Source organism: Sus scrofa, chromosome 3 (genome assembly GCF_054392235.1).
Source record: "Sus scrofa isolate SSC_HxYL_T2T_F1_AM1 chromosome 3, Sscrofa_HxYL_maternal_Yorkshire_Landrace_v2.0, whole genome shotgun sequence".
Lineage (NCBI taxonomy): Eukaryota > Metazoa > Chordata > Mammalia > Artiodactyla > Suidae > Sus > Sus scrofa.
The window spans coordinates 54,776,664-54,792,070 of NC_139385.1; the positions used below are offsets into that span (position 1 = coordinate 54,776,664).

The 15,407-nt window shown below is 39.4% G+C and overlaps 1 protein-coding gene across 5 annotated transcripts in view; it reads right to left on the reverse strand.

The window, feature by feature from the left end:
* LOC146404635 (uncharacterized) overlaps positions 1-14,933 on the reverse strand; it is a 40,078-nt gene extending 25,145 nt beyond the window's left edge. For all 5 annotated transcript variants that reach the window (XM_085016036.1, XM_085016039.1, XM_085016037.1 and 2 more), the window contains exons 1-4: positions 14,380-14,933; positions 4,314-4,491; positions 2,521-2,741; positions 2,141-2,204 (exon numbers count right to left, since the gene is read on the reverse strand). In XM_085016036.1, the coding sequence (XP_084872162.1) occupies positions 4,389-4,491; positions 14,380-14,918 (642 nt within the window). In that variant the 5' untranslated portion in view covers positions 14,919-14,933 and the 3' untranslated portion in view covers positions 2,141-2,204; positions 2,521-2,741; positions 4,314-4,388. The remainder of the gene's footprint in view (positions 1-2,140; positions 2,205-2,520; positions 2,742-4,313; positions 4,492-14,379) is intronic.
* Between the last annotated feature and the right edge of the window lie 474 nt (positions 14,934-15,407).

Sequence of the window (15,407 nt, forward strand, 5' to 3'; positions counted from 1 at the left end):
CATGTCTATGTTTGTTTTATTAGGGTAACATTTTTAGCCTTACTCAACATATGGATAATTTAGCAGTGTTTTTTTTTTTTAATTTTTAGGGCCACTCCTGTGGGATATGGTGGCTTCCAGGTTGGGATCCAATCAGAGCTACAGCTGCCGGCCTACACCACAGCCACATCAGATCCGAGTCAAGTCTGTGACCTACACCATAGCTCATGGTAACACCAGATCCTTAACCCACTGACTGAGGCCAGGGATTGAACCCACAACCTCCTGGTTTTTAGTTGGGTTGGTTTGCACTGTGCCACTCCAGCAGTGATTTAATTCTTGTTTATGAAAACACTTTGTATTCAAATTAGGAGCAGATTTTATGGACTTTTTTTTCAATGGATGTCTTCCTGGTTTTCTATCATTCTACTCTGATATCACTGCACCAGCTTCCTAATCAATAGAGCTGGGAGGGGTAGTGATAGGTGTTTAAATCCTAAGTCAAGAGAATCCACAGCTCCAGGCTGAGATGATCCTTATAGGAGGATGGATGAACTGAAATCTGACTGGTGTTTTTAACATTCATGAATGTTACATCAAAATACAACAAATAGGAGTTCCCATTGTGGTGGAGTGGTTAATGAATCCTACTAGGAAGCGTGAGGTTGCAGGTTCAATCCCTGCCCTTTCTCAGTGAGTTAAGGACCTGGCATTGCCGTGAGCTGAGGTGTAGGTCGCAGACACGGCTTGGATCTGGCATTGTTGTGGCTCTGGCATAGGCCGGCGGCTATAGCTCTGATTAGACCCCTAGCCTGGGAACCTCCATATGCCACAAGAGCAGCCCTAGAAAAGGCAAAAAGACAAAAAAAATACAACAAATATAAAACTTGAGAGTAGAGGCGTTTAAACAAGTCTTAGAAAATACATGCAAGCCAGCAATGAGCTGAATGTGCTTCTTCTGTTCATGTTTCTTCTTCATACATGGAGTGAGTGTGCCTAAAAGACCTACACTTTTTCACTGATTGCTAAAATTCTACAAGGATGTCTTCCAATTCAAGCTAAAAGCCTCCCTCATGCTTCATATCCCTTGTGAGGGGAAAACAAAAACAAAAACAACAGCCTTGTTGCTTTCCACAAGTGAGCCTGGACGTAAATACCAAGAAGTATCACAGAATACCAACACCAAGTAAGATTACTTGGAGAGCATGATAAAGTGAGACAACATGATGGCAATTCATCTTGTTTTCTAAGTACAGGAAAAATAAAAGGTCACTGTGCCACCCCTCAAATACCAAACACTCCATTCTTTTGGTTAAAATGAATAACAGCTACTTTGTTTCCAGGAACGGCTCTTTCCTACCCATCCTCTTCCCTCCTGTCGGTAAGATTCATTGAGAGATGAATCACAGAATTGCCCTGGCTTTCAGCATCTGATCTAAATGACCCACCACTTTCAGGCTCTCCGTCAAATCACCCGACCTAAGCCCAAATCCTGCAATAGCTTTCTTCTAACATCCTCCTCCTGAGACACTCACGGCAATGAGGAAGAAACCCAACTTGTTCTAGATTCCACTTGTTCTCAGGTGTGTTCCTGCTGGATTTTGGCTGGAGAACATGGACGCGGGAATGATCTCATCTTAATCAGCTGACTCTGGCACCCCAAGGAGAATACCCCCATGCTTGAGCCTTTTTCCTAAACACTTCTTACTCCCTACTTTCCCAGGGAGGGCTGACCCTCTGTGCTATTGTTGTCTAGAACCCCTTGCACTTCTCCCCTCTGAGAGCCTCTGCATATCTTGAGGTGTTTCTCCAACAGCAATGAAAGGTCTTGCAGGCAAGAGTGAGGAGTGAAGTCAGACCATATTCCCAGTATTTTATTCCCTGAGGAAAAGTGTTTTATAAAGGTTTGCTAATTACACTGAAGTATATGGAATGATTGGCCAATGGAGACCTGTTATACAGCAAAGGGAACTCTACCCAATATTCTGTCATCATCTATGTGGGAAAAGAATCTGAATATATAACCGAATCATTTTTCTGTAGAGCACAAATTATCACCAACTTCTAAGTCAACTATACATCAAAAAAAAAAAAAACTTCAAAAAAAGGGAAAAAATTTTGGTCAATTCATGGATACAGGAATTAAAACTTTCTAACCTACCTTCTGTATAGATCACTACTTGGTAATGACATCTCTCAAGCCACCAACATATTTTGAGAAGAATCTGCAAGAATAAAATAGCATTAAAAATTAAAGTTTAACAGTGCCAGGAAAATTCCTAATTATTGAATCTAAGTCACTTAGTTTACATTTCAAATAGGAATATCCTTTCAGCTCTTTAATTTCTTCACTGCAAAATTTAGGTATTCACAGATGAAGGATTAAGAAGTGAATTTATTTCAAAGAATTATTTCTGTTTTGACACAAATTCATAAAACTAAATGTAGTACCAAAGAAGGCATTTAATATCATTTAACTATGTCATTTGCAACAGCTACATATATTGTAAAGCTACGGTTCTAAAAATAAGGAGCAATTACCTCTTGTTTGCTTTAGCACTTAGTACACTGAAAAGTCTGGAGAGCCATTGGTTTATTAACAAATATATTTAGGGAATTCCTGTCATGGCTCAGTGAAAATTAATCTGACTCATATGCATGAGGATGAAAGTTCAATCCCTGGCCTAGCTCAGTGGGTTAAGGATCCTGTGTTGCTGTGAGCTGTGGTGTAGGTCTCAGCCTCAACTCCAATCTGTGCAGCCCTAAAAAGACAAAAAAAGAAAAAAGAACAAATAGATGTAAAATGAAGTAGTGCAAAAGAACCCCATGTGCACTTTTGCCTGTTTGAAATTTACTTTTAGAATTATTGAAAAAACAAAATGTTTCAAAACATTATTTGAAAGATATGTATGGGAGAGGGTAGGAAGATATGCCTGCATACTTATTGTCTAATAATTTAAATTACATATATGGGGAGTATAGACTTTCAGTTATAAGATGGGTAAGGTCTTGAAATTTCATGTACAGCATGGTGATTACAATTCATAATAATGTACTGTACACTTAATTTGCTAGAATAATAGTTCTGAAATATTCTTACCCAAACACACACACACACACACACACACACAGTAACTTTGTGAATTAATGGATATGTTAATTGGCTTGATTATGGTATGATTTCCTGATTTCTTTTCATGAAATGATAGTGGAATCATTTCACATTGTGTATGTATATCAAAACATTATGTTGTACAACCTAAATATGCACTTATGTCAACCACACCTCAATAAAGCTGGAAAAAATACACAGGCACAGCACTCCCCTCTTACTTCACCCTTAGCATTCTCTGCATTATCCAGTGTGCTGCTATCATCTCCTTTGAACATGCCATGGTCTAGTCTCAGTTCCTTTTTATCTGCTTTTTACTCTGTTTTCAGATTCTTCTTAAGATAGTTGTATGGCCATGGCCTGACTCCTGCTCTGATAAAAAGGCACCATGAAGGTAAGAACTTCCCTGATAACCTTAAAAAACAACCAACCAACCAACAAACAAACAAACACAAAATCCCTGGTCCTCACCTCCTCACTTTGCACTCTTAATCCTCCTTCCTGCTTCATTTTAGTTTTTAAATGTTAGTTTTATTTTTAAATAAATTATTTAAAAATTTAGATGTACAGAAAAATTCCAGAGACAGCAGAGACAGCTTCTGTATGTCTGTTACACAATTTCCCTTAAGGTTAACCTCTTATATAACTATAATACATTGAACAAAACTAAATAATTAACATTGGTATAATACCATACACTACACCATACAGTTCTTAAATCTTACCACTTTTCCACTCATTTGTCTTTTCTACCCCAGAAGCCAGTACAGGGAGCTATAATGCCTTTAGTCATCAAGACCCTTTCTTTTTACCAAATCTGTGATGGATCCTCAGACTATCCTTGTTTATCATGACCTTGACCCTTGTGAAAAATACTGATCAGGTATTTAGTACAATGCCTCTAGCTTGGGTTTGTCTGACTAGACTGTGGTTCATGGGATCCTCATCCCTGCAATGTCCCCCAGCAGTTCTATTGGCCACTTGATGGGGCAAGAGAAATGGGTTTTTTGAGTGTCCTACACAGCTGGGGAATCCAGGCACTCACTCACACACTCTCATTTTACCCCTTGGAAGAAATCATAGGCAGAGAAGATATGGCTTGACACTAAGCTGTGCCACCTGGAGGACTGATGACATGTGTTAAGTCACACATGGATGGGCAAGACTCATCCAAGGAACCTTGGTACCTTCTGCTGAAATAGCTCATCTCCCAGAAAGTCACCTGTGTCTGTGGATGAATGCTAAGTTGTTGTTGGGGGAGGTGAGTAGTAGGATCTGCATTTTGAAATCCTTTTTGTTAGGCACATACACATTTAAAATTGCTGTGTCTTTTTGGAGAATTGTTATCTTTATCATTATGAGAATCTTCATCAAAATAGGTGAGGCAAATGCTGATCAATCTGAAAGGAGAAATACACAAACTCACAGTTATAGTAGGAGATAAGGACTCTTCCCTCAATAAATGGTAGAGTAGGTAGGCAGAAAATCATGTGAATCATCATGACTTCAAAAAGTCAGGTGGACACTTACCATTTCAAAAACTAGAGATTACAAATTAAAGTACAACTATGGTGTAATTTTTGACTATTTTTTATTACCATCTGAAGGGCAAGTTCAGTTTAGCCAGATCTAGAGCTATGTGGCATATAGAAGTGTTTCTTTAGCATGTAACATCAGAATGAAAAGAGGGCTAATATGGGAACAGTGATATAGTACAATTGGGTTATGTTAATTGTGTCTTTTCTTGTGACGACTTCTAATAAGACTCATTATTTATGCACATACATAAAATTGAGACAGAATTCCTTTTGTTCAACTCTAATAGTGTATTGAGCATTCTCATTCACAAGTTTTCTCACCAGGGTAGAAGTTGTCCTTTGGTTTTGATTTCTGCCTTTAGACTAAAGCTTGCAATCCAATTTTGCATTCACAAAAGAATAAGAAATTGTTCAATGTATCCATTTCAATACTACAGTCGTGTATGCATGTTGAGGTAAGAACAGCCAAGTGGAGAGAAAAGAGGATGGCAGAGAACAGAAAGCAAGTAGTCTCCTTCCTTTGTTTTTAAAGCTAAGTGTTTTGGTCTGTTAAGCAAATTCAAAATGTGAATGACATTAAAAATTCCTATGGAATTCATTCTGCAGAAAAGGCTAAAGAAATGACAACCATGGCAGCAACAGCATTGTGATAAAATGTTAATCTTTTTATTGCGAGCTCAATGGAAACTATGGCGCCACAGAGCCCCTGCCATCTGCAACTGAATAGAATTGGAGAGTCAACATCAAATAGCAGTTACTTGCATCTATAATAGCTAAAATAACATTTATATGAGAGACATAATAGGAGAGAAAAGTGTGCTTGGGTTTATTGAGAAATTGAAATTCAAGATCATTCCAGAATGAAAACCAGTTCCTGAAGATCGATTGTGGAAAGACAGTTGTGCTTTACATACCTTACCATTTGGTACATTATTAGAAATTATGTGAAAATATCAGAGAATGGATCAATTTTTTCATCCTAAGAAGTTACTGATTATGAGACATCATTACATTTTAAGAAGACTAAAGGAGGAAAAAGAAATATGGGATTAAATATGCAATTTAATTTGAAAATTCATATGATCTAGAGATAGTAAATATGAGAAAACATGTATAATCATTGAAGGAACAGAGCAACAATCTCAACATACCAATCAATCATTAGATTACTTTAGTAGCCTCAATGGGGATGGACACCATATCACAGAAAGAACATTAATGGATGAAAGTAACTCTAGAGGAAAACAAACAGGAGATAAGGAGTCTGAAAACTTATCTTTAGAACTCAATGGCCATATCTAAGATTTGCTAAAATAAAAAAAAAAATTAAAACCCCACCAAACTCTAGGGAAAGGGGAAAATCTGGTTTCTCTAGTTTCCATGTTCACCAAATCCAAAAGTCAAATTTTCAATAAAAGGGATCAAGGCATACAAAAAACAACAATGTATAGCTGATTCAAAGAAGAAAAATAAGAGTTCCCACTGTGGCTCAGCGGAAACAAACCCAACTAGTATCCATGAGGATTTGGGTTCCATCTCTGGCCTCGCTAATTAGGTTAAGAATCTGGTGTTGCTATGAGCTGTGGTGTGGGTTGCAGATGTGGCTTGTATCTGGTATTGCTGTGGTTGTGGTGTAGGCTGGCAGTTATACCCTAATCTGACCCCTAGCTTGGGAATTTCAATATGCTGCACCTGAAAGAAGCAGCAGCAAAATAAATCAACATAATATGTACCTGAGGAAGCCCAGATGTCAAAATTACTAGAAAAAGACTTTAAAACAATTATTTCAAAGGTGCTCAAAGAGCTAAAGTAAGAAATGGACAAAAATAAAAAACTAATATGTAGAAAATAATATCAATAGAGGTTAAATTATTTTCAAAAATAAACAAAAAGATATTTTGAAGCTGAAAAGTACAATCACTGAAATGAAAAGTATCTCAAAAGGTTTCAAAAGGAGATTTGTGCAAGCAGAACAATCAGTGCACATAAAGAAAGAACAAATGAAATGATCAAGTCTAAGGAAGAGAAAAAAACAAGAATGAAGAAAAATGAACAGAGCCTGAGAGACTTGTGAAACCTCATCAAGTGGACCAACACAGGCATTGTGGGAATGTCAGCAGGAGAAGAGAGATAGAAAGGAGCTAAATGAATAATTCCTGAAAACGCCCCAAATTTAAAGAAATGAAATGGCTATAAATGAATCTATAAATCCAAGAAGCTCAAAAATGCCAAGAAGAAGAAACTCAAAAATACACTGAGATTCATTACCATCAAAATATTGAAAGGCAAAGATGAAGAGGGAATCTTAAAAGGAGCAAGAGAGAAGTGGCTGACTCATCACATACAAGGGATTCCCAAAGAGATTACCTGCCAATTTCTCATCAGAAACCCTGAAGGCCAGAAGTCAGTGGGTTGATACAACCAATAAGCTTAAAGGGGCGGGGGGAGAATATCAATGGACAACTTTATATCCAATAAAACTGTCCTTCAACAATGAGGGAGAAATGACATTTCAAGATTTTAAAAAGCTGAAGGTGTTTATTACCACTAGACCTTCCCTTCAGGAAATGTTAAAGGGGGTCCTTCAGGATGAAATAAAAGTAAGATAGTAACCCGAAGCCACATAAAGAAATTAGGGTAAAGGTAAATGCATAGGCAATTGTGAAAGCTACTATTACTGTAATTTTGCTTGTAGCCTGATTTTCTATATTTTAAAGATTTAAATTACAAATGCATTAGAGGAGTTCCCATCATGGCTCAGTAGTTAACGAATCTGACTAGTAACCATGAGGTTGCAGGTTTGATTCCTGGCCTCACTCAGTGGGTTAAGGATCCGGAATTGCTGTGAGCTGTGGTGTAGGTCACAGGCGCAGCTCCAATCTGGTGTTGCTGTGGCTGTGGCATAGGCTGGTGGCTACATCTCAGATTCGACTCCTATCCTGGGAACCTCCATATGCTGTGGGTGTGGCCCTAGAAAAAGACAACAACAACAAAAAAGAAACAAATGCTTTAGAAATTATTAATCCACTATTGGGCACATAATGTATAATGATGTAATCTATGGTATGAATAACAGAAAGTAAGAAGGGAGCTGTGTATTAGTAGTTTTGTATGTTACTGAAGTTAAATTGTTATCAGTTCAAATTCAATTTTTATAGCTTTGGGGTATTAAATGAAACTCCCATGGTAACCACCAAGAAAATATCTATAGATTATAGATCTATTATAGATTATATATATATATATAAAGAATTGAGGAGAGAATCAAAACAATCCACTACAGAATGTCAACTAAAAATAAGGTAGTAATGGAGAAAATGAGGGACAAAAAAACTACAGGCATACAGAAAACATACTTGTTTTCTGAAAAATGACAGAAGTAAATCCTCCTTTATCAGTAATTCCTTTAAGTGTAAATGGATTATGCTCTTTAATAAAAAATACAGATTGGCAGAATAAATAAAAGTTCATGATCCAACTATGTACTGTCTACCAGAGACACATAATACTTCTAAAGACAAATTTGAACATAAAAGGATAGAAAAAATACTTCACATAAATGATTCAAATAGGGCTGAAGTGGCCATACTAATATTAAACTAAATAGATTTTTAAAATCTTATGAAGAGGAGCTCCTTGGTGGCGTAGTGGTTAAGAATCTGGCATTGCTGCAGCTGTGGCTCCACTCATTTTCATCCATGTCGGTGGACCTACAGAGTATTATGCTCAGTAAGACAAGTCAGAGAAAGAAAAATCCTCTATGTTATCACTTATATGTGGAATCTTAAAAAAAAAGTATACAACAAAACAGATTCACAGATACAGAAAATAAACCAGTGGTTACTGGTGGGGAGAGGAAAGAGAAGAAAGGCAAGATAGGGGTAAGGGATTAAGTGATGTGAACTACTATGTGTATCAAATAGAGAAACAACAGGGATATAGTGTACAACACAGGGACTATAGCCATTATTTTGGAATAACGGTTCTTTCAATACATAAACAAAATTGATAAACTAGGCTGACAAAATAAAAAAAGAGAAGACACAACTAACTAAAGTCAGAATAACAGTGGAAGTATTACTATAAACCTTACAGGGTTGAAAAGGAATTATCAAAGGATACTATGAATAATGATAAGCTAAAAAATTAGATGACCATTAGAAAAATAGATAAACTTCTTGAAACACAAATGCTGTACCAACTTACAAAGAAATAGAAAACCTCAACAGACGTATAACAAGTACAACGATTGAATTATTCATCCAAAACCTTCCAACAAAGAATAGTCCAGGAACAGGTGGCTTTACCGGAGACTTCTACTAAACATTTAAAGAAAAATTAATATCAATTCTTCTCAGAGTTCCCACTGTGGCTCAGCAGGCTAAAAACCCAACATAGTGTCCATGAGGATGTAGGTTCAATCCCTGGCCTCACTCAGTTAAGGATCTAGCACTGCCACAAGCTGTGGCATATGTCGCAGATGTGGCTTCAATCCAGCATTGCTGTGGTTGTGGTGTAGGCCAGCAGCTGCAGCTCCAATTGGACCCCAGCCCAAGAATTTCCATACATGCAGTTGTAACAAAACAAAAACAAAGACAAAAACAAAATCAATCATTCTCAAACTCTTCCAAAACATTGAAGAGGAGAGAATACTTCCTAACTAATTTTATGAGTCCAACATTAATTTATATTAAAATGAGAAAAAGATACCACAAAAAATAAAATCGCAGACACATAGCCCTCATGAAGATAGATGCAAAATCCTCAACAAAATATCAGTACATTGTATCCAATAGCATGTTTAAATAGCTATTTACCATGACCAAATAGCAATGCATGAGTGGTTCAACATAAGAATATCAGCCAATGTAATATGTCACTTAATAGAAGGAGGGGAAAACACATGATGATCTCAGTTGATGTAGAAAAGGCACTTGACAAAAATCCAAAACCCTTTCTTGATTTAAAAAAAAAATCCCAGAAATCTGGGAACATAGGGAAAATTCCTCAGCATCATAAACATATTTACAAAAACTTCACAGCTAACATTATTTGATTGGGATGAATATATAGAATATATAGACTTTACTCTTGACTATTCTAAAAATTCCTCATTTTGTTTCATTTTGTGAATATCTGCATTGTAATTTTGCAACATTTACTTACACTTTAAAAAAGTTGTTTCTTGAGTCCCCCAAAGAGTCTTTTTACAAACCATCTCTAACTTGAAAGAAAAGAAAAATGTCTTTTAATGGACAAGAAAACTAGATTTTGATTTTTCGCATAAGGTAAGAGAAAACAAAACAAAAATCAGAAGCACAATTGCCATGCTCATTCCCATGTACCCAAGAGGAAGATGAAATTAAAGACCATGTCAAGAAAACTGATGCTACAATGGGAGCTGTCATTCTTGATTTGGAATTGTATCTTCAGCAAAGTGAGGGCAAAATCCTCTCTCTCTCAGCAGCCTATAAACAATTCACATTTTTGTCCAAAGACTCTCCTTTAAGAAATGTGGAAAATTGATTCTGATGGGAAAAGGAACTACAACTCGATGAAATGGAGGAGAAAATACACATCAATGATTTATCTTGTCACATTTTGTGTCTAGGTATCGAGTGTATCAAGGAGGTGCATGCTTGATGATAGGCTGATGAAAACACAGACAGCTATTTGTGGAAGCCCAAAACTGTGGCTCTGAGAATTGGAGCCCCATCTCAGATTGTCTTCCACTACTTACTCTCTTGAATGAGACATGCACATGGATTAGAGTCTATGTTTTATCTAGATTAACCCTCTTGAATATACATGAGTAAACTGAGTCCTACAAACATGAACTCACCCACATTTAGAGTACCCAAATTTATCACATGAAAGGATGAAGATTCCCAAAGATTACTGAACCATTTTATGTTAAACTAATTGGAAAGCCATCAACTAAGTTCAGCAAGATATCCAATGCCTCTCCCATATTTGACATGAAAAATATCAGTGGGAACAGTGTTAAACCAAGTGACTTAATATACATAATGCAGCCAGGTGTTCCACCTCAGAATTTTCCTAGGAAGTCTTCTTTTATAAGAGACTATTTTCAGCATCTTACCAAAGCCTTGCCAACCTCTGCCATAGGTCTCAGAGAGATGAGCTCCTCCTGTGTTTCTACATCAGTCAAAGTCCTAAGGATGTTGTGGTGTTTGTGCTCCTCTTTTACTGAGTGGAGGGAGGATGAGAGCCCCATTCAGATGTCTCACACACCCTGTCCCAGATGTTGGAGGGAAAAAGGCTAAGCTAAGCCAGAGGCAGCATTTGTCATGGTTCCCACAAAGGTCACTGTCTTCAACCACAGTAACAGGAAGAAAAACAGAGGAAAGTGAGCAACCTGGAGTTTTGTCATCAGCCCTAGAATCATAAGATCAGAAAATAGCTTTTTTAAAAGGCAATTTTCTTCCTTCCTTCCTTCTTTCCCTTTCTTCCTTCCTTCCTTCCTTCCTTCCTTCCTTCTTTCTTTCTTTCTTTCTTTCTCTCTTTCTTTCTCTCTTTCTTTCTCCCTCCTTCCCTCCTTCCTTTTCAGGGCTGCACCTGCAGAGCTGTAGCTGCTGGCTGCAGCCACAGCTACATGGGATCCCAGGTGAGTCTGTGACCTATATCACAGCTCACGCAGTGCTGGATCTTTAACCCACTGGGTGAGGCCAGGGATCAAACCTGGGTCCTTGTGGATACTAGTCAGGTTCGTTAGCCACTGAACCACGATGGGAACTCCTAAAGGCAATTTTATAATCTTCCAGTTTCTTCAATAGAAAGATTCTATAAATTATCTATTGTTTTCATCTTCAATTTCCCAATATTAAACCTAAAAGAAATTTTATGCCTAGACATGGAGAAGTTACTTGTGGTTGCCAAGAGCATGGGGAAGGTAGTGGGATGGATGGGGAGTTTGGGGTTAGTAGATACAAACTACTGCACTCCAAGTGGATCAACAACGAGGTCCTACTGTATAGCACAGGGAACTATATCCAACCTCTTGGGATAGAATATGATGGAATAGGAGAAAAAGAATGTATATATATGTGTAGATGATAGATGATAGATAGATGACTAGGTCATTGTGCTGTACGACAGAAGTTGACACAATACTGTAAATCAACTATAATAAAAAAATAAAAATAAATAAATAAAATTATTTGTCATCACTCTGCAAATTTTCTCAGTGTTAATGATGAAATGCTGGTCAATCTCCCAGGGGCGGGGGGGGAGACTAATTTACAGTGGTAACACCCTGAGATGCTGGGTTTTGCTACATCACTTTCACTGGGTCACTTATAAAAGGTCCTGACTACTTCAGAAATGCTCAGATTGTACACTGCATTAAGGAGTACGTTATAAGGAAATAATTTCCTGATGCTTTTAAGCTATTCACAAACTTCTATCATAAATCTACCCATGGAAGTTTGTTTCCTTGGAAGACTAAATTTATGTCTGGGCCCCCCAGAAAGAGATGATACGATTACTCTCACCTCCCTAATGCCTGCTGGGCAATTTTTCTTCTCAGCTTGTCCTCAGGATTTGGCAAAGTAAAAGAAATATTAAATATTAATATGCTGTCTGACTACTGCCACTACTGAAGAAAATTGTTATTCCAAACCACCCATGAAACACAGGAACAGTTCTATTAAAGAAGAATGGTTGCCTTATTTTGGGTTAGAAGAGAATTAGTCTAAGAATTCCATGGTTATGGATTCTGATCAAAAGACACAGTGAAAATTTTTGTTTTAGATGATGAAGGAGAATATTTTCTTTAGGTGCTCCACAAGGATAGCACATAAACAGTAATAATGATTTAATTTTGGATTTATACCACTGGATTGTTTTCAATACAATGTATAACATTTCCTACTTGAGAATTACACAATTAACCACAATCCACATCTAAACAAAGGGGCAAAGAGGTAACTCTTCCACCTGGATTCTTGGGATGTTGTGTATAAAAAGGAGATTGACAAATGGGAATGTTGGCATGGCTCTAATGCTGCAATACAAAGGAAATGACTCCAGGGGCCTCTTCCATCTGTCTGGAAGAGGAAAGCCCAAGAGATGACCTCTGTGCTGTGGGCTTCTTAGATGCTCATAGAAAGCTGCCAAAGGGAGTTCCTGTTGGGGCTCAGTGGAAATGAACCTGACTACTATCCATGAGGGCATGGGTCTGATCCCATTGGATGTGGCTGTGGGAGGCTGGTGGCTCTATCTCTGAATCAGCCTCTAACCTGAGAACCTCCACATTCTGCAGGTATGGCCCTAAAAGAAAAAAAAAAGCTGCAAAGAACCAACTTGTCGAAAGTGTTCCACACACTTCCAAAGTGGAAGAGAAGAGAATGAATCTTTCAATATTTTTAATTAGTACCTCAAAGGAGTCTTGGTTTTTAATGGCTACTCTATGATATATATCAAACATCATTTGTCATTAATATACATGAAACTAGATTTGATCTCATTAAAAGGGGAAAAAGAGGTTTTGGGGTTTTGCAGGGGTTTTTAGTTCTTTTTGTTTTTATTTTTGTTTTTGTTTTGGCTGCACCCATGACATGTGCAAATTCCTGGGCCAGGGATAAAACTCCTGCCACAGCAGTGACCTAAGGCACTGCAGTGACAGTGCCATATCCTTAACTCACTGTACCATAAGAGAATTCTAAAGAAGTATTTTGCATTAAGGTAAATTTATTTCATTACCAGGGTAATATGACATGGCTCATTCAAAATGCAAACTTTGTATATGTTCATAATAAAAGGAAGAAGGAAAGAATGTTCAGTATTTAAATGTGAAGGAAGGCATATGACAAGCATACTGTAAGTCACTGGCTAATGAGTGTCATTTTGCATTATCTTTATATTTTCTCCAGGTAACTATTCTTTCTTTCTTTTAAATAAGGTAAAAGGATTCTAAAACATAGAGTAAATCTGAAGAAATATCACTGAGAAAACTTGTAGAGTTGAACCTTACATGCTATAGAAATGGAAGATTCTTCCCAAAGTCATGGTGTTTGGAATTCAGAATTAAATCCTGTAATTAAGTAAGGAACTGGGGTTCGAGTACTACTTCACACTAACTGAATATCTGCAGTACATTCATTCATTCTCCCCAAATGGTGTGTTACTACCAAAATATGCATGCTGTAACCAATTTTAAAATTTTCCAATAATTATACCCCTTGCTTGCTTCAAACCATATTAGAAATAAAATTCTTCCTTGAGAGAGGGGAATATGATTTTACAAGCCAGCAGCTCCTCATTAAAAAAAAAAAACATTAAGAGGCTCCAGGAACTGGGGAGGAGATAGTAGCCCACTGGCAGAGCCCCAGCCCCAATCCATGGCGCCCAAGCTGCCATCCCTGACCCTAAAACCCCTCTTTTTGTCTCAACTCAGTGATCTGCCACAGAGCTGACTGCAGCTTGGGGAGGCTGGAGTATAGCAGAAGCCACTGAGCAATCCCGGAGCTTGGCCTCCCAGCCAGCAGGGCTCCCAGGCTCAGGCCACCTGCACCCCCTGCCCCATCCAAACCTGGACCCCTCCTTGCCTGTCCCTGGTTCTCTGCACCTGAACTTCAGGGAAGCCTGTGCCACCAAACGTTCTGCGGACTTGCAGTGAACTTCTGCTGGGGCTGCGCACTGGCCAGGGGGAGGAGAGGGAGGAAGGCAGGGAAGAGGAGGGGGCCAGCCTGGGGAGGGGTCGGTGGAAGGCAGTGGCCTGACACCTACCTGCTCTCAGAGTCATCCAAGCCTCCAGGGCTGCTGCTACTACTGAGGCTGAGAGGGAGGGGCGGGGCAGAGAGCTGCACTCTTCTCTGAGCACAGCCTCCGTGGTGCACTCTCCTCCAGCTGCACTCCAGCTGCCGCATGGACCCTGCATCTCGCAGGGCAGCTGGCTGGAGGTGGGGAGAGGGAGGAGCCTGCAGCACCTGCCCCTCCTCCCCCTCCTCATGGCCCAAATTAAAAAAAAAAAAAACCAAAAAGCAACTAATCACCCCCAGTGAAGCGAAGGTGGCCCGCCTGCTGCCTCTGACCTGGCCGCTGCCTCCTCCTCCTCTACATCCCTGCTCAGGCTCAGGCGCTGCCACCGCCTCCGCCAACCGCCTCCGCCAACCGCCTCCGCCAACCGCCTCCGCCAACCGCCTCCGCCAACCGCCTCCGCCAACCGCCTCCGCCAACCGCCTCCGCCAACCGCCTCCGCCAACCGCCTCCGCCAACCTCCAATGGCTCCCACCGCCGCCAACCGCCCCCGCCGCCGCCAACCGCATCTGCCTCCACGGCGCACCCAGACTGCTGACAAAACCTGGACCGAACTCAATGCTCCCTCCCCTCCCCCCAGCTCCCCTCCCCCCTCCCTCGGCCTCCCTCCAGGTGCAGCCCAGTCCACTTGGACGCCAAGGCTCTGAGGCTGGAGCTGCTGCTACTGCGCTTCCAGCTCTCTGTCCTCTGAGCTGGTCAGCCTGCCTCACTTCCCCTGCAGGCCCCGTCTTCCTCTTTTTCTGCAACTTCACAAAAGTAAATAAATAAGAGGGGAAAAATTAAGTTGGTTTAAAAGCTTTTTTTCCACAAATGTTCTACAGATGAGAATTCAATTCACATAATTGAACTTCCAAAAAAAATAGAGAACACACATTTTTATGAAAAAGGCCAAGTGACCAGACCTACCCATCTCACTCTGTCCTACTGTGCACACAAACCAGGCTTAAGTACAGGTGGAATAAAAGTCAGCAGAGGGATCAGAGAATCCTGGGGGATTA